The following is a 19100-nucleotide window of genomic DNA, read 5'->3' as shown; positions in this document are numbered from 1 at the left end:
TGAAGGTGCAGTGTGTTTATAAAAATCAGCAGGTTGGACTCAGGCTGAGGTGTCACTGGCTGTTCACTCCTCAAAGCATTCAGGTGAGCAGGAATTACACAATCAAAATAGAAATATGCCCAGTGAGCGCAGGTGACGAGGTTAAGAGCAGCTTTAAGCTAAATGAGCTGGAGTAGGCATTAAGGCCATGTACGCGATAGATCGATAGATAGATGAGCAAATGTTTTTCACTTTGCTATCACGGTGCATCACGTGTAGAATTTTAAAGTGAAAAACGAATTGAGTGTATTTTGGAATAAGGCTGGATCGTGACAAATGCTGAATGAATACTTTCTGGATCCACTGTATCTGAAACAGTACCAGTGATATTTCTATTTATTCATATGTTCCTCAGAGCACCTCAAACGTATCAGCATCATCAAGTTCTTGATGCATAGAAACACAGTGTTCCCTTCATGTCAACCCTGGAAGGCGTGGAGCTGCTGCTCACTGAAGCCCTGTTGCTTCAACAACCTACAAGAAGAGCACACAGGAAAGGAGGTCAACACAAAGCTGAGTCAGTTCACGCTACACATGGAAAATGTTCTCAGTGTGGTGTTGTTAGGCCGTGCAGCTGAATGTTTTACAAAGATTTCAGCTGGAAAAATATGTGCCATTAATTACATCAAGTCCTTGGGAAAGAAAAGAAAAATAGAGCAAGGAGCTGAGGCAGTTTGGCCTTTGAATTTATAACACATTTATTATTTAATGATCATATAAAAATCTGAGACTATGTGAACAGGCTCGCTGCCTGTTTCAATGATACTTCTAGGACGTATCACATGACTGTATTGGCGCTCTTAAATGCTGTGACTGCACACCAGTGAAACACTGCAGTCAGTCAAACAGAACATGGATCTCTGTGAGGACGGCTTCTAAATAAAACACTTTGTCAGAGCAGCAGTGCGGTTGTGTTACCTACCCGAGTGTTAGCTCTGTGAAGGCTGCAGGGCCACAGACACACACGTAGCATTTGGACCCATCAGGCCTGGAAAGCAGCTCAGTAAGTATGGGCTCGTTCACCGGACCACTCCAGCCGGTCCAGCGCTCACTGGGCTCAGAGAGGACATGCTCCACCTGAAACCTAACACACAGCAACAAAGTGAAGACGAGACACGAGAGCCATTTTACATGTAAACATGTCTCCACAACCATTCATTTCAGTTGAGAAGAGGTATTTTTCTGACACACCGGCTTATTGAAGCTCCAAAGGCTAAAACAAATATTGAACCAGCTATCTAAATTGGCCATAACACATTTATGACATAGACATTTAACAGGATGCAAAAATCCACTGGCCTAAACTGGTTACTGCTCCTCATCGTCTCTCTTTCTCTGTATTTTCTTTTTCTTTCTTAGACCTCGGGTTCTTTTCTACCGATGACTCCACCCTGCTGTTTGTTCACATGCACCACCTTAGAGGCTTGTTGTTAACACGACCAACAGTGTGAGGCCCTCCCCAGGTGCACAGCTTCTATACCTGTCGTTATTAGCAGCCAGTTCATCCAGTTCAAAGCGCCAAAGAATGTCCTCTTCTCGTCGGTTAAAAAAGAGCAGCTTTGTGTTTCTGGAGACACACAAACATGTTGTAGGTTATAAAGCAAGCAGCCAACTGAAAAACTGTTTTCTCAAACTAGTGTCAAGAGCACAGGGAGTTCACTGGTAAAACACCAGAGGTTACAGTGCACACAGGGCATCTAAGAACACAGTGTCAGAATATAATCAACCACCCACACATGACACACAGATGTTGCAGCCAAACACTTTTGTTTTCGCATATAAAATGATAAAGTTTGTGCAAAGGTATTTGTTGTTTTGTTGGATTTGCAAGAATAAATCAAAGATGGTGAGTGGGTGTGAGATACTAAAGCTGTTGCACAGCTAACCAGATCCTTCAAGCACTCCGAAGTATTGATGGGAATCAGGAACCGGTTCCCAGAAGTCTAATTCCTTGTTAGTTTGCTTGTCTATCCATCCCACAGTTCCCCTTGCACTTCATAGTGCCACAGTCTTCAGAGTGGATGGACATGACTTGTATTTCTATAGAAGGATGGTAAAGTGCAAACTGCATCCACAGCAGCTGCATCATGCTGCCAACGCAACTTTAGAGCTTTGCAAACATGCTAATGCTAATCTAGCCAAAAACCCAGCGATGTTAAAGCTGAGTGAATGGCGACCCAGCAGACACACTCTAAGTTTCAACAGTTAACATGAGCACTGATGAGCAGTCAGCCTCTGTTTCTACAGTACTATCACCATGGCATGGGGTGGCTGTAGCTCAGGTGGCAGAGCGGATCAGCCACTAACCAGAAGGTCGGTGGTTCGATCCCAGGCTGCTCCAGTCTGCATGCCAAATATCCTTGGGCAAGATACTAACCCCATGTTGCTCTCCGATGCATCCATCGGAGTGTGAATGTGTATGAATGTTAGATACTCAGCACTTAAACTTAGAAGTGCTTGTGTGAATGGGTGTGATTGGGTGAATGAACTAGCTGTATAAAGTGCTTTGAGTGCTCGGACAGAGTAGAAAAGCGCTATATAAGAACCAGTCCATTTACCATGGCAACCACTTTTATCTTTGCTTCGTGGTCACACCTAAGTACTAAGAGAAAGATGGCGTGTGTCCTCATTAGGACAGATCAGTGTTGGTGTGTGGGGCTGTAGCTTTATGTGTTTAAATGGTGATTATCAGACAGTGTGTTTCAGTGTGTTTTGGAAAAATGCAAAAACGGTGTAAAAAGTAGTGAAACAAATTCCTGGAAGGTAACGTACTGCATTACATTTAAGAAAAGTGACCAATAAGTAACTTTTTTGAGTAATGAAACCCAAAACTGATCACAACAAAGAAGGGAAACATCTCCAGTACGCACAAACATCTGACCCACAGCATGCAATGAATGGATGTAAGGTCTTTACAAGTCATCTTTTTTGTTTGTTTCTTTCTCTTGTTGTGTGTTTGCTTCTCTTGTTGTTTGTTTGCTTCTCTTGTTGTTTGTTTGCTTCTCTTGTTGTTTGTTTGCTTCTCTTGTTGTTTGTTTCTGTCTCTTGTTTGTTTGCTTCTCTTGTTGTTTGTTTCTGTCTCTTGTTTGTTTGCTTCTCTTGTTGTTTGTTTGCTTCTCTTGTTGTTTGTTTGCTTCTCTTGTTGTTTGTTTCTGTCTCTTGTTTGTTTGCTTCTCTTGTTGTTTGTTTGCTTCTCTTGTTGTTTGTTTGCTTCTCTTGTTGTTTGTTTGCTTCTCTTGTTGTTTGTTTGCTTCTCTTGTTGTTTGTTTCTGTCTCTTGTTTGTTTGCTTCTCTTGTTGTTTGTTTCTGTCTCTTGTTTGTTTGCTTCTCTTGTTGTTTGTTTGTTTCTCTTGTTTGTTTCTTTCTCTTGTTGTTTGTTTGTTTCTCTTGTTGTTTGTTTGTTTCTCTTGTTGTTTCTTTCTCTTGTTGTTTCTTTCTCTTGTTGTTTGCTTCTCTTGTTGTTTGTTTGTTTCTCTTGTTTGTTTGCTTCTCTTGTTGTTTGTTTGCTTCTCTTGTTGTTTGTTTCTGTCTCTTGTTTGTTTGCTTCTCTTGTTGTTTGTTTCTTTCTCTTGTTGTTTGTTTGCTTCTCTTGTTGTTTGTTTGCTTCTCTTGTTGTTTGTTTCTTTCTCTTGTTGTTTGTTTGCTTCTCTTGTTGTTTGTTTCTTTCTCTTGTTGTTTGTTTGTTTCTCTTGTTGTTTGCTTCTCTTGTTGTTTGTTTCTTTCTCTTGTTGTTTGTTTCTCTTGTTGTTTGCTTCTCTTGTTGTTTGTTCCTCTTGTTGTTTGTTCCTTTCTCTTGTTGTTTGTTTGCTTCTCTTGTTGTTTGTTTCTCTTGTTGTTTCTTTCTCTTGTTGTTTGTTTCTTTCTCTTGTTGTTTGTTTGCTTCTCTTGTTGTTTGTTTCTTTCTCTTGTTGTTTGTTTGCTTCTCTTGTTGTTTGTTTGTTTCTCTTGTTGTGTGTTTGTTTTGTCGTGCCCTGGAGACTCCTGACACAGTTCGGGGAGGTGACCAACAACCAGATGGTTGCTCCAAGTACATTTATTTATATAAATGAATGCACTTACTGATCCGCACTGAATACAAAGGTGTCACTTATAAGCGCTGCTTCTGAAAGTTTGCTCCTACCCGATGGTTTCGATGTCTTCGAGGGCCGCACGGATGAGACGAGCCATGGGCGTGAAGCCTGTGCCCGCAGCTATTAGGTAGAGGTTTGTAACATCACGAAGAGGGCGGAGACTGAAGGTGCCTTCTGGACCACTTACGGCCACACGGTCACCTAGAAGAGTAAACGCGTCATTATTACAACAGTTTACTCAGATTAAACACCTTCATCAAATCAAAATTCTGAACATTATTTACTGTTAGATGGCGAGTTGGTCGCGTTATTGTGCCACACGTGGAAATGCACACATTGTTTTTTCATTGTACTTTTGTTTGTTACAGGAGAAGCAGAGAGGAGTCACTGGACCTCATCCATGTCCCCACCCTGGGAGGTGCTCCCTGAATGTGACTCACCGACACTCAGGCTGCTGAGGTGTGGGGTGAGCGCTCCACCAGGGTAGACTTTGATCATGAGGTAGAGGTCTGATTCCTGTGACCAGTTCTTAGAAGCTGCTGGAAATATGTGCTCCACTGGGGTGTACGGCCTCACTACCTCCACGTCTGCATGTAGATAACAAACAGTAAGATTTACAGCTGTGCCCGTCTCGGTGATGTCACACTCTCAGAAACAGTCCAAGGTCAGAGCTGTTTCTGTCTGTGATTCGCTGCTATTAAAATAATAAAAATATGCTGAATCAGTTTGTATCAAACTAATATCAGCATTTTACTAACTGACCTGTCATCACTTATCTAGCTGTGCTCATGTTTAACTATAGTAAGGCTTAGAATGAGACTGGTGGAAATAGTTGCCACAAAAATGCACAGTGATGTAAAAAATCATTACATAAAAGTTAGAAATCACACATGAATTGAATTATACACATTTGCAGGTCACTGAGTAAAATAAGTAGCGATCCCCTACAACCCAGCCACACAAAGGCTGTGCGCTACATTATAATGAACCGATTAGTCAGATACTCCTGAAGTAACAACCAAAGAGCTGTGACAGGACATCAGGACTGCAGACTCAGCACAAGCACAAACCCTGAGATGTGTGCAAACCTGCTGACCATCTACTGTTGTGCTTGCTCTCTACCAAGTGGAGGTCATGTTTTCCATGTGGTTCAAATACTTATTTTACTCAATGAAAATCACTTTACAACTTTTATGTAATGTGTTTTTCTGATTTTCAGTTTCCGTCCTCTCCACATCAAAATAAAACGAGCACAATAATCAGAGACTGCTGATTTTATTTGGAGGTTAGCAAACGCACACAGGCTGCAGCACTGGGGACCAGTTTGTCCCACTGATGAACGAGGGCAGCACATTATTCTGGACAGGAGGCCTGCAAACTGAATGCACCTGGTTTAAGACACATTAACAACAAGGATGTGAATCCTCTGTACCACTGTGTGAACTGTATACTTCATGGTTGTAGATGAAACATCCTCACACAATATAAACTTTCTAACACTGCTCTATTTTCAGCAGGCTTACCTGCTTCCACAGGTGTTTTAAGCTTCCTCTAAACTGCAGCTTGTACACGTTTCACCAGCTGCCTGTGCGACTGCTCACCTTGGACGAGCGCTTTCAGACAGACGTGTTTCCCGACCGGCACATGCATGACAGTCCCAGCAGGGAGCTGCAGTCTGAACAGGTAAGTGTTGTGGTTCACCTCAGTCTTAGACACCAACACACAATCCCGATAGAAGAGAGCTGTAACACAGGGAACAGCAACGTGGTCTCCTATGCATCTTTCTTTTTATCTGAGCACACAGCATGCAGGAAGCGAGTGGAGCAATGTGCACAGGCTACACATCTGTGATGCTGTAGGAACCCACCTCGGTCCTTCTGGCGTACAAACGTATTATGGGACTCCAGAGGTTGACCGAGGCTCGCCCATTTTCCGTGAGCACCTTTGCGTATGCTAACCTGGATCTTTCCCACGGAGAAAGCAGTGTCAACTGTAGATGATAACAACTTACCAACTTAAGGACAAGAGCAAGACAGTGAATGTTCATTTTAATCTGTTTTCAAAGATGTTGTTCACCTGCAACATTTTCCTCAACTTCATCAGAGAGACCTGCAAAAGCACGACAGTCGATTTTACAAACAAATCATTTATTCATGAGCTTGAAACTCACATTAGGGCTGTGTTGACAGAAGCTGTGCTAAGAGCTTGAGGAACAATCTCCACAGGAGAAAAACTTCCAGAAGTAACAGCACCTAAAAATCTCATTAGAAATTCAAGTAGTTCTGGCTCCACATCAAACCATAATCTGGTTTTAGCTGAATCTGGATACCACCGATTCACACCTTTATAAAGCTAAGCAAAGACCAAGACGACAACCCAGCTTTCAGGTCGTCTATGATGAAATGCTCAGCAGAAAGAGAAACATCTGCTGCGACTTGTGAGGGGTGAAGAGAACAGAGAGTCAGCTATAACACATGTGGGAGCTAACAGATATCTCGGTACGACTTCCATAACTGAGGAATGCTTGGGAGAAAGCTCTTGTGTAGCTGTGGGCACGAAACTCAGGCTCACTTTGGGCTTTTAATGGTTTCTTGGAACGGCTCTTTTCCCAGAGTGGGATGATAAAAAACAAGAATTGAGCACACAAATTTAAATCCATTTTGTGTTTTCTCTCATCAGAGTCAAACAGATACATACAGGCTTAAATACTGTACATACATCCCAACTAATACTTGACTAAACGTCTCTCGGTATGTTGACCCTTGAACAGTTTGTTTAAATTGGTCAGTTTTACACATATTTCAATACAGTTCAGCTCAGGGCTTTGGAAAGGTTAATGTTAACCTGCTTTATGCAAAATAACAGCTGTGCGGTCTGGGATCACTGTCCTGTGGTGTTTTAACTGTCTAGCTGCTGATGCGAGGTCAAGTTGAAGAGTTCAGAGGTCGTCCTTCTTCTGCACCAGGACCACTGGCAGCAAAGCAGCCCCACAGCACGATGCTACCACCATGCTTGACAGCTGATCTGCAGTGTTTGCCTCATGTGAGTTATTGTAGTTTACTTTTCATCTCTAAAGTTAGAAATATCCTGTCTCAGAGTGACGCTGAAAAACTAGTTCATGCATTTATTACTTCCAGGCTGGACGACTGTAATTCATTATTATCAGGATGTCCAAAAAACTCACTGAAAAGCCTTCAGTTAATCCAAAATGCTGCAGCAAGAGTCCTGACAGGGACTAGAAAGAGAGAGCAGATTTCTCCTGTTTTGGCTTCCTGTTAAATCCAGAATTCAAAATCCAGCTCCTCACATACAAGGTCTTAAATAATCAGGCCCCATCTTATCTTAATGACCTTGTAGTACCATATCACCCTATTAGAGCACTTCGCTCTCGCTCTGCAGGCCTACTTGTTGTTCCTAGAGTATTTAAAAGTAGAATGGGAGGGAGAGCCTTCAGTTTTCAGGCCCCTCTTCTGTGGAACCAGCTTCCAGTTTGGATTCAGGAGACAGACACTATCTCTACTTTCAAGATTAGGCTTCAAACTTTCCTTTTTGCTAAAGCATATAGTTAGGGCTGGACCAGGTGACCCTGAATCCTCCCTTAGTTATGCTGCAATAGATGTAGGCTGCCGGGGATTCCCATGATGCATTGAGTTTTTCCTTTCCAGTCACCTTTCTCACTCACTATGTATTAACAGGCCTCTCTGTATTGAATCATATCTGTTATTAATCTCTGTCTCTCTTCCACAGCATGTCTTTATCCTGTCTTCCTTCTCTCACCCCAACCAATCACAGCAGATGGCCCCGCCCCTCCCTGAGCCTGGTTCTGCCGGAGGTTTCTTCCTGTTAAAAGGGAGTTTTTCCTTCCCACTGTCGCCAAAGTGCTGCTCATAGGGGGTCATATGATTGTTGGGTTTTTCTCTGTATCTATGAAGCGCCTTGAGGCGACTTTTGTTGTGATTTGGCGCTATATAAATAAAATTTAATTGAATTGAATTGAATTCATAGATACACCTATGTTGCCCGCCCTCGCAGCAGGGCCACATTGATGACCCCAGGAGCCTCTTACAGCTGAGGGGTAAAAACAGACGGTGCTTTTTTAAAGTAGTGTATCAAACTTCCAGCCCAGCAGCTCTTTAAGGCTCTTAGCTTAGTGCCACACCTTACAAAGTCTGCTATGACTGACAGGCAGATGATAACAACAGTTAATAAAAATGTTTCTGTGTTTACCAGATTGGACAGCTAAGAGTTGGGCTTTCATTATGTAGAGTGAACGACTGCTGCAACGACACAGTGAGCTGTAGGATTGATGCAACACAGCAAATACTCACGCAAATGAACCATGTAGGACATTTTCCCCAGCAGCACCTCCAGTCGAAGAACACCTGCCTTTAGATCGACAGTGGTACAGCCTGAGCTGGGTATCTGACACATACAGATGGTACAGTTACTGTGTGCACAGCTGGTACTGGTTGTACTGGTTAGAGGAATGAAAGCAACACAGGACACAAGTGGAGCTCAATAACAGTCAGGGCCTGGATGCACACAGTGTAGAGGGGGGGGGGGCATGTGAAGAGCTCCATCTTACAGCACATCACAGGTGGAGCGATTACCTTTCTTCTGGTGTAAACAACCAGATGAACGGTCCCATCAGTCTGGAACCAATCGTACCTGCAGCAACAGGAAGAAGATGATATTGTCACTCGAGAGCTTCCTGATCAGATGCTTTAGGTGTTTACTGTCCTTCATACCGAGGGCGACAGTCTTTGTCTGGAAGAGGAGCCACTGAAGTCGGCGAAGCGAGGCCAGTCACAGGTGGGGGAGGGAGGATTGCTATGGCAACAGACGAAACAAGTTTGATGCAGCAGAAACTTTCAGTTGGAATAACAACAACACATCATACTAACCACGAACATTCATGACTCGATTCTCTGAGCTCAAATATATTTATGTGTATTTATTACAGATGTGCCAGTGAACTGGTCACAGCTGCATACATGTTTATTTTTGAAACACAACTATGGCAGCACCAGGATGTAGAGTCACAGCAGTTTCCACATGTATACTTGTGAAAAGCCCCCGTACCCCCAGCTTCATAGACGTAGTTAAAGGCTGTGTTTCTGCAGAGTGTAGATGGATGTAAATCTGTGTGTACCTCTGACAGCTGTGGCAGCCTTGGTGCTCATCCTGCCCACCAGGCACTCTTTCAGCATAGACTCATAGTTGACCCAGCGATGGACCTGCTCACAAACACACATATACACTCATCCAAGTCAGTCTCACCCCAACCAATCACAGCAGATGGCCCCGCCCCTCCCTGGTTCTTCAGGAGGTTTCTTCCTGTTAAAAGGGAGTTTTTTCTTCCCACTGTCACCAAAGTGCTCCTCATAGGGGGTCATATGATTGTTGGGTTTCTCTGTATTTATCAATGTACTGTCTACCTTACAATATAAAGCCCCTTGAGGCGACTGTTGTTGTGATTTGGCGCTGTATAAATAAAGCTGAATTGAAGCTTTGAGCTTACAAATCTATATCATACTGCAAACAAAAGTCCTGCTGCAGTCTTGCCAGAGTTATTTTCACCTCTGCTCAGCTTTGCCCGTTAACGAGGCCCCACTTTCACACAAAGCCAACAGGAGAGTAGTTTTAATTGACTGTGAGATAAAGAACTATGTCACAGTCTGAAGCTAACATCTAAGCTAAACACATCAACATGACTAAACAAACAAATGCTGCCTAGAATAAAAGCGGACGTGTGGAGTCAACTCTGTAACTGATTTATTGATTCCAGTGATGCTTGATAGAAAAGTGAGCCTACAGTCGCTCCGTGTGCACACTGGTAAACCAATTAAACGTTTACCACTCATCATAAATCTGCAGATGCATTCCAGACTATACACTGCATTTACTTTTTTCTCCCACACCTGGTCAAAGAGTTCAGTTCCATCTATTCCTGCTGCCTTCATCAGCTCCTCTTCTCCACCAGGGTGGTAGTCCATGTAGGCGCTCACATTATACACCATACCTGTCAAAAACATCCACACAAAGCTTTATGTATGAAGTTATGTTTGTCGTCTGCAGACAGAAACAGATAAAAACAGTATAAAACGATTGTTCAATATGATCATATTTTTAATTAATTATATTTTTAAAATGACACAGAAAACCCAGTAAAGGTCATCGTGAGCGTGCACGCACTCTGTTATCAATGACTGGGCTCCTCACACGGAGAGACCTCGTCCTCAAAGGCTGCAGCACGTCTGCTTTACCTGAAATGAAACCGAGCTTCAAACTAGGGCCGGGCCATGTTTATCGAATGCACGCGACGTATCGCGAGTTTTTCCACGTGCGATGCATAAATGGCTTTATCGTAACCATTGAGTATACGTTGCCATGGCAATATTAAGCTGTCTGCATGTAATTCACTGAGTTTTTTTTCTCCCACACGCTGCAAATGCATCACTAATTCCCCCCTCCCAACCTGACACGCTGCACTCAACATGCGTGTTTATTTACCACAACGTCGGGAAAAACATGGCGACGGCGGGAGTTTGAGACTCGCTGTCGTTTGAGACTCACTGTCGTTTGAGACTCGCTGTCGTTTGAGACTCGCTGTCGTTTGGATTTCCCCAGTCGGTGGTTTTTGTAGTCGCCGTCTACACTTTTGTTTACACAGTTTTTGTTTAAGCACAAAGGAGCACATTTTTAATTTCAGTTGTTTTGTCTGATGAAACATTGCTCGATGCCCTTTTCTGTTGCCGTGATCTTTTGTTAAATATCAGTGTTGTTGACTACAGAAAGAGACGAACAGCATCGTCACTGTGAAAAACCTCATAATGTCCTCCTGATACCACACACCGGTGGTCCTCACAGGACCCCATTTCATTTGACTGTTTTAGTATAAAGTATAAATTGTCAATCAATTCAGTGTTACAGCTTAGTTTCACTTAAGACCAACACATGACCACAAAATTTACCCTACATTTTACATTTGGGGCACTGTTTTGACACTATTTCTTTATTATTTCTTTATTCCATTTCAAATGTATGTCTGATAAATCCTCATTTATACAAAATGTTTCTTTGTTTTCGGATAAAAGAATAAATTAAATGATCAGTTATTGTGATTATTGTTTCACAACCAGAGTCGGCTGCTTTAACAGATGATCACAGACGGGTTTATGTCAAAGTTAATTTATAAAGCTGTTTTTAAACTACTTCAAGTTTTTACTGGCAGCAAATAATCACATCTGTTGTCCTCTGGGCTCAAAAATGACCCCGTTTGCTTTGACTGTTTATAAAGCAAGAAGTATAAAATATCATCATCTCTGTGTTTCAAGGTTTTATTCATCTTTATTCCAACTCATTACCTGACAGTTTTCTATATTTTGGCATGATAGGACAGCAGGGCATGAGTCTGAGTGGAGGCAGACTTTCATGAGGACAAAGACGTGTCCATGTTTGACACAAGTGCAGGAGGAAGCTCAGGTTTATTCCTCTGCACTGGTCCCATCATGGACAGCTTTCTTTCTGCAGTTGCAGGCCAAGGGTCATATACAGTAAACCAGCTGTTACAGGTGATTGTTTTCCTTTGGAAACCTGTAATGTTGGGGACAACTCGCGTGTCCTGACTGCAGGAGACGGTTTGTCATCGTACACTAGCATGTTCCATGTACAGCTGGACCTGCATCACATGCTGCTAATGTTTTTATCTCATCCCTGGTTTACTTGGATGTTCTGTGGACAGAGTCCTCTGAAGGGGACTTGGTGCTCATACAGTCACATCAGTACCAGGATCTGACATCACAGCAGGAGACACGCCCACTTGTTCCATACACCTCAAATAGGAGCACGCTTGTGTCATGAACGATGATCATCTATTGTGTCTTTATCAAGAAATTATATCCTTTTTGTGCTTCTATGATTAATCTTGTGTCACCTTTAAAACTTCTCTCCCAGACTCAGGATGTCATAAACTGGCCGTAGCGACTCTACTGGATGCTCGGCAGTAAGAATCAACACACCCACATGTGCCTACAGCTGCATTCGATCCATTTTTCTTCCTCTCTCGTTGTCCCTCCTTGTTCGTCATTGAGTTGGCTGTAGAGCAGGTCATCTGCTGATTGGATGGTTGTTGGTTCAATCTCTGTGTGCTCTAGTCTGGAGTTCTTACCAAGGTGTCCTTGGACAAGCTCCTCAGACTACCATGCCCTGGAGGCCTGAGAACCTACTTGAACAGAGTTCAGAGTCTTCATCACTTTCCTTCACTTCATACCCTTCTTCCTCTTCTGCAGGTGTGTGATGTGCTTTTTCAGAGAAAGGGTAGCATGTGCTCTAAATGTTGGTGATATTTTCTTTATCTTCTAACCCTGGATCTTCCTGAACATTGATTCTCCCTCCTCGTTATACCAGAGGACAATATGTGCTTTGTCCTGCTGGTCATTGCTTTGCACAACATGGTAAAAAGAAAGTAGCTCACAAGCCTCCAGTGCAGTGGAGGCCTGTGAGCTACTTTCTGTGTATGTATTATTGTAGGGTCTACCTTACAATACGAAGCACCTTGATATGACTGTTGTGATTTGGAGCTGTATAAATAAAATTTAATTGAATGTAGAGCACCTGTCTCCTCATTGTGCTGCCTGTTGTTGTTGTTGTGGTTGTTATGACCTTTGTTTGACCCCACACATCAGTGATCCAAGATCAAAGATGTTATACGGCTCTTTGCAACACTTTGTACTTTGGGGACATTTTTGTCCCCGAGGACAGCAGGTGTTATAAAATCCAATAAAAACCCCATAAATATATCAAATGACTTATTACTTTACTATTACTTATTCCAGTCATGCATAGCATAGTAATGAATAACTTCTGTTATTTTCAGACCATTTGATGAATAAAAGACACATTTTTGAGAGCAAAACATTTCTTTAGAGGACAAAAATGTCCCAAGGACGACACAAGGGTTCAAATAAAACATTTCAATTCATTCAGATTTTTTTTTCAAAGTAGAAAAACATACTGAACGGTGGATTTGAATGACTACAGCTGTGCAATGTTGGGCCGTGTATGGTTGATAATCACATTTGTTTTCGGAGGTTATTCAGACATATTGTGATATATATCGTGTATCGTGATACAGCCAAAAAACATCGTGATATTAGATCTTCCTCATCGCCCAGTCCTGCTTCACACCAGCAGTATAACAGTGACGTGGTCGATCGTCTGTGAGACACATGAGGCTGACACTGATATGGGTTATGTTATATGTGTTAGCGGGCCTGTGAGGTCAAAGCAAACAGTAGTGATGGGTAGATGAGGCCTCGTGAAGCGTTTCAGCACATTCCCCAAACTGTGTCAACACTGTGTCGACACAGTGTTGCTGTTTTGCTCCATACTGACACCTGCTGGACATTAAATATCATTGCAGGCAACTTACTTGAGACTCACAACAGACACTGATTCATGGAATCATTTTATATCTTTTACGTTTCAAATATTGTAGACATCTGTGTGTGGCTGTAGCTCAGGTGGTAGAGCAGGTCATCTACTGATCGGAAGGTTGGCGGTTCGATTCCTGGCTTCCCCTAGTCTGCATGCCAAATATCCTTGGGCAAGATACTAACCCCAAATTGCTCTCCGATGCGTCCATCGGAGTGTGAATGTGTGTGATGAAGCACTTAGAAAAATGTGCTTGTGTGAATGCACAAGTTGTGTAAAGTGCTTTGAGTGCTCAGATGAGTAGAAAAGCGCTATATAAGAACCAGTCCATTTACCATCTTTAAAATATATTGTGAATGACATTAAGTGAAAATTAAAATGGAAGTATTGTGAATGTAATATTACCCATTTAAATGTAATTGACTCAGAGTTGATTATAAATTTCTATCCAGAAAAATAATTTCATCCAATGTTTTTGCATTCAGTCTATTGTGTTTTTTCCCCAGCTTTGGAAAACTCAGAGGCACAGATGAAGCTGGGGTACACAAAAGCTGTAAAGCCAGGTGGAAAAGGTTCTGATAAGATGTCTTCCTATTCCCCCAGTACGTTAAAGGATCCTCTGATCTTGGAATGTTTCTCTCCGACACTCTCCACAATACTAAGGTGGAGAGTCCTTTATAATAAAATTCAGGACTGCCTGGCCCAGAACATTCTTCCTAGATGCTTGATTTCAAAATAATAAAACACATATTAATAAAAAAAAATGATGATGAAGCTGTTCAGTGTCAATATAGGCCTACCTGTGTTCATTGTCAGTGTTTGTCTCCTCATTGTCATGTTTGGCTCTGTAATGCCTAAACACTGAGGAGGTGTTCTGATAGGTTACACTGAAACAAAGACAGACAGTTACCTTATTTCCAGATAAAAGATCAAAATGATCCCACACAGCAGAAACGTTTCTTTTTCTTTCGGGCTCGTTCCGTTGACAGATGCAGAACCTTTTAAACACAGTTTGGCGCGTTGGCAATGACTTCTTCTTAAAGCGACACACGCACCGATACAGGCATCGCTAGGTGAGCTTGATGCAAGCGTCGGTGCGTCAGTGTTGCTGGACCCATCACTAGCAAACAGTATTATTGTCAGTGAATAAAATTCTGCTGTAGGTAAATCAGAAGGACGAGCTCACTGAAGTAAACTCAATAAAGCCGACAACATTTAGTATTTTGTTTTCTTTAGATGCACTTTGTGGTTCATGGTGTTCGTTGAATTTTGAAAACTGAGCAAAATCTATAACACATTACACTTTGCAACTTTACCGATCCATGAAGGGAAACGGTTTTTAACAGTTACCAGGGGAAACCACAGAAAAATGAAAAGTGCTAAAAGTGACAAACTCCACGTTGTGTCATGAGCCTATCAACACAGATGGCCTTATCAAAAGGACAAACTTCACAAAGAGAAGAGCCATGAAGTTTTCTCCAAGAATCAAGGCTTCTGCAGACTCACCTCGTATGCAGGTCCAGCAGTCCTCTCTCCTGTTGTGTTTCCGCAGTTCTTCCTCAGTAACTTCAATGAGGCGCCCTCTGAGTCCAGTAAGATCTTTTCCACTCTTGGCAAACCGAATCCAGTCCATGAGACTGTGGCCCGGCTTCAATGCCACCTTTGAGGGCAGAGGCATGAAAAACGTTAGGAACTAATTTTAGCTTTTAGCTCTGGAGCATTGTGGAAACTCAATTCTGCTAATATGCCAGATGTTAATGGTGTGACATTCAAAACTCCAAAACTCTAAACGAATAAATACCACTCTCTAATGCAAAACATAAATCTGCCATAGTAGCAACCAGCCTTGTTACTTCACAAACACAACAACTGATGCATCCCACGAAGCAAGCTCTGACATTATTTTACTTATTTAGCAGAATATTTGCTTCCGCCACTGAAAAAACAACAAACAAAAAACATTTTCACCTTAATGGCGTAATTTGTTTTGATATATGTCTTTATATCAGTTGGTACTTGCTGTATTGGGCCTGATATGTCAAATTACATGTGCAAAACTTTATAAAAAAATAAATAAAAATTCACTTTGAATAAATTAGGCATGAACTCGTTGTTGGATTCGACATTTCCAGATAACAACGTGAAATCTTGATTTGTATGTGGCAAAAAGTGTTGTTTTCATGAGCGGAAACACACAGGTGTCTCCAGATTACTCGGTTATTTCCACTGTGAGTTTATTTTATGTGCCAAGTTGAACTCACTGACTTATTTGCCAGAACAGAAGCTTTGATTTATTAGAATAATAAAGAGAAATGTAACAAAGTCAATTGCGCAATAAATATTTTGGAGGATAATTAATAAATGGTTACAAACGTAAAGGGAGAAAGCGCATCAACACAATAAAGTGTGTAACGGGCGTGTGCGGGTTTCACGGGTGTTCGGGGTCCAGAAAGTGAGTTACCTTGTTCCTCCCGGACTGGCCGGACGGAGAGACCCGCTGCTGGGAGCTCGGTGCCGGAAAGGACTGGGTCGGGACGTTTAACATGTTGTGAACGGTCCGGAAGCAGCCCCACTTTCGTACAAACCCTGTTTAACCAGCGGCAGTTTAACAGTCACACACAAACACCAGATATCACAGTGCTGTCATGCTGTCGGCGGTGCTAGCTCAGGACACATCTCAGCCGAGCAGTGCTGCTAGGCTAAGCTAGGCTAACAGGTCAACGCACTTTAGAGGTAAATCTAAAGAGTGAGATTTCGACTGAAGTTAATGTTCGCGAGTTGAAAGAAATATTTAATAATCAAATCCGGTAGTTCTCTTATCCAGGATGTAAGTGCGAACTACCGCCTGGCTTAAGCTTCCGTAAATAAATAAGACTACATTTGTCGCACAGTCTGACGACAAAGTCAACACGTGAAGTCATCATTTTGCGACGTCGCTGCTTCGCGACCAAACAAGTTTAACGTGAGCAGTTTATCTTTCTGTTTTCTTACGATAAAATATGAATTTAAGAAAATGCTCGATTATGATCCACCACATTCTCCCGTGTCTGAGAGCTGAGACAGTCAGTAGTTAGTGAGATAGTCATAAGTTTGTGGACGTCCCAGTTGTTTAGCTTCTTTCTAGACTTCAAATCAGCTAAAGCCTCTTTCCAGTCTTATTGACCGAAGTCATCGATGCTCTTCATACTTTTAAATAAATTCATTTCAGCTCAGTTTTATTTTTATAATACCAAATCACAGCAAGAGTTGCCTCCAGGTTTATATTGTATGACAAGGATCTTACAATAACGCAGAGAAAACCTCAACATTCAGACTACACACAGTTGGCAATAGTGGGAAGGAAAAACTCCCTTTTAACAGGAAGAACCTTCCAAACAGGCTCAGTGAGGGGCAGCAATCTGCCCCAACTGTAAACACTGTAAAGTGAGTTTCATCTTTCATCAATTATTTATGTTTTGTTGCTTTCATTCTGTATTATGTGTGTATTTTTCTAAATCTATAGTTTATTCTTCAATTCAGCTGCCAGTACACTAATCAATGCGATTGCCAGATGTTTCCAACACAACTCTTTCATATGAACACGCTTGTATCAGTAAAAACCAGGTTAACTTAGCAGGCTGATAACCAGCATCATGCAACCACTTATCCTGACCATCAGTGTTAGGGGAAGTGCTTCCAGGTCATGAAAAGATACTCTGGATATGTTGAACTTGCTTCATAGTACAGAAGGCTCAGAGTGAACTCTAGAGTTACCCAGATAAGCCCAAACCCTGCCTTGTAGCACAGGCCTCAGGGTTTCCTCGGGCTGCTGCAGGTAAGACATTTACAAACAACATCAGCTAAACATTGGTGACACTGTGTGATGTCTTTGGTAGGGTGTCACTACAGAGCAAGAGGAGCTGCATCCAAAACAACACTGATTACACCATTCAGAAAAACTCACAATTCAAAGTTAGCTTGAATAGAGTCGGGTTAGTTACACTGACATGAAAACACACCTGAAATTAAACTGCTGAAAAAAGTGACAACAGATGAACTATTTCCTCCCTCACTCCCGCCGTCATCTTCCTCCTCCTCCTCGTCTGAATCTGTCTGGTTCTCAGCTGGCATTGTGGAAACGTGGCATCTTCATTTCAATGTTACTACTGTGCTAAAAGACATCATGGCAGCTGGGTTTGCTTTTCAAAGGCTAATCTGCTAAGAGGATTAATGGACAAGAGTGCCCAACCTTCACAATAAAAGTCTGTATGTACCAAGTCAAGACTCACGGAGAGAGGGTTGGTAGAGAGCAGTAACATTAATGATGGCCAGGCTTCATGAAGTGTATTATTGAATATTTCAGTGAACTCAAACTGTTCGGTAAAATGTAGTCTAAAACTATAATATGTGTTCTTGGTTCATTACTTACTTGGACTTGTGTCATTTTATATTTTTCTTGCTTTGCTGCTGGGTTTGCAGTAACTCAAACCCAGCACGTGGAACTTTAGTGGGCATCGCTACAAGTTGTTCTGTGTTCCTCCCTGCAGGTGGCAGCAGAGGTCAGCAGTAATGACTGAGCGGGTTATCAGTCTTTGTGGATGTTATTTTGTTGCCTGGATGGAATATCAGCACAGAGTTAGAGCTCAGTTATGTCAGATTGGAGTGGACATGTGTTAGGATGTGAAAGTGTTTGTTGCCTCTCCATGTTCATGTTTCAGTCCTTTTTCTTCAAGTTCTCCGTCTGCTTGAATCTCGTGCGTGTGTTCTCTGTTAGTCCCAACTGTGCTATATTTAAATGAGACTTTTGCTAATGTGCATGTCACGTAGCAAATAATAACTATAGTTTTCCTTTCTATCTCCTTTTTGTCAGTCCTTCTATGTGTCCCTGCCTCCCAGCAGATCCAGCTGAAGGCCAGATAATTACAATTTCAAAACCATTTGCCAGATCATTACCAGCTAATCCCATGTTTGGTCTGATGAGTCACGCGCCTCATTTGCCACGGTGCATGCAGCTTGGGGCCCTTTCACAAACACTGGCCAAGGACCACCAGCCTGCCCTCGGGGGCCACCACACTGCTTGGGTTGGGCTCGGGCTGGTGGGTTGTTCCTCCACGACAATCAGGGATCCATTACAGAGGAAATTAAGGGACAGAGTGTAAATCTAGACAAGATTTTTAAAGATTATTCGGCCTTGTGTTTGTGTGCAGACTAAAGCGACGCACTTAAGCAATCATTCAGTGAGGATAAAAGTCCCGTTCATTTTTGCTCTATCCCTTTGCATTCATACATCTTTCTGCACTCTAAATGTTGTAATCACTCCCACATCTCACAGGGTCCCTCCTGTACCTGCTACTTGTCTAGAACATGCGCTACCAGCCATATTGGTTAACGATTAACAGGAAGTTGGTCTAATGCAGATAATGAAGGAGACCTCCGTAGTGTTGGTTTGAATAAGTACAAATAAAAATTTATGCAAGCTGTGTGCGAATTGTGAAACGTAAAAATATCAGTCGGAAATCATTTTTTGGTTATTGCAGCCTGAAAAGATTGAAATATACAGTTTAATTTACCAAAAAT

The 19100-nt window shown here is 42.2% G+C and overlaps 1 protein-coding gene across 2 annotated transcripts; it reads right to left on the bottom strand.

Annotated features, from left to right (window-relative positions):
- Positions 1-347: 347 nt before the first annotated feature.
- On the bottom strand, positions 348-17739 carry cyb5r4 (cytochrome b5 reductase 4). Of its 2 annotated transcripts, XM_085177458.1 has the most exons (16): positions 17543-17739; positions 16006-16130; positions 15051-15204; positions 10031-10131; positions 9262-9346; positions 8858-8939; positions 8720-8777; positions 8438-8531; positions 6186-6218; positions 5977-6099; positions 5711-5851; positions 4550-4696; positions 4160-4310; positions 1520-1606; positions 962-1123; positions 348-513 (listed from the first exon to the last, which is right to left on the bottom strand). In XM_085177458.1, the coding sequence occupies exons 1-16, from the start codon at positions 17652-17654 to the stop codon at positions 459-461; spliced, it is 1710 nt and encodes a 569-aa protein (XP_085033584.1). In that variant the 5' UTR covers positions 17655-17739; the 3' UTR covers positions 348-458. The 2 variants fall into 2 exon arrangements, with proteins under 2 accessions (XP_085033584.1, XP_085033585.1); XM_085177459.1 differs by lacking the exon at positions 16006-16130 and having other exon boundaries at positions 17543-17653.
- Between the last annotated feature and the right edge of the window lie 1361 nt (positions 17740-19100).

Source organism: Neolamprologus multifasciatus, chromosome 11 (genome assembly GCF_963576455.1).
Source record: "Neolamprologus multifasciatus chromosome 11, fNeoMul1.2, whole genome shotgun sequence".
In the NCBI taxonomy this organism is placed as follows: Eukaryota; Metazoa; Chordata; class Actinopteri; order Cichliformes; family Cichlidae; genus Neolamprologus; species Neolamprologus multifasciatus.
The sequence above is the reverse complement of the archived record's forward strand: the minus strand, read 5'-3'. Positions and strand labels throughout refer to the sequence as shown.

Coding starts and splice junctions, on each gene's coding strand:
- cyb5r4 (XM_085177458.1), bottom strand. CDS start 17,654: ATGCCAGCTGAGAACCAGACAGATTCAGACGAGGAGGAGGAGGAAGAT. Junction 16,131..17,542: donor TTTCAGCAGTTTAATTTCAG/GTGTGTTTTCAT, acceptor CTGGTTAAACAG/GGTTTGTACGAAAGTGGGGC. Junction 514..961: donor TTCACAGAGCTAACACTCGG/GTAGGTAACACA, acceptor CTCTTCTTGTAG/GTTGTTGAAGCAACAGGGCT.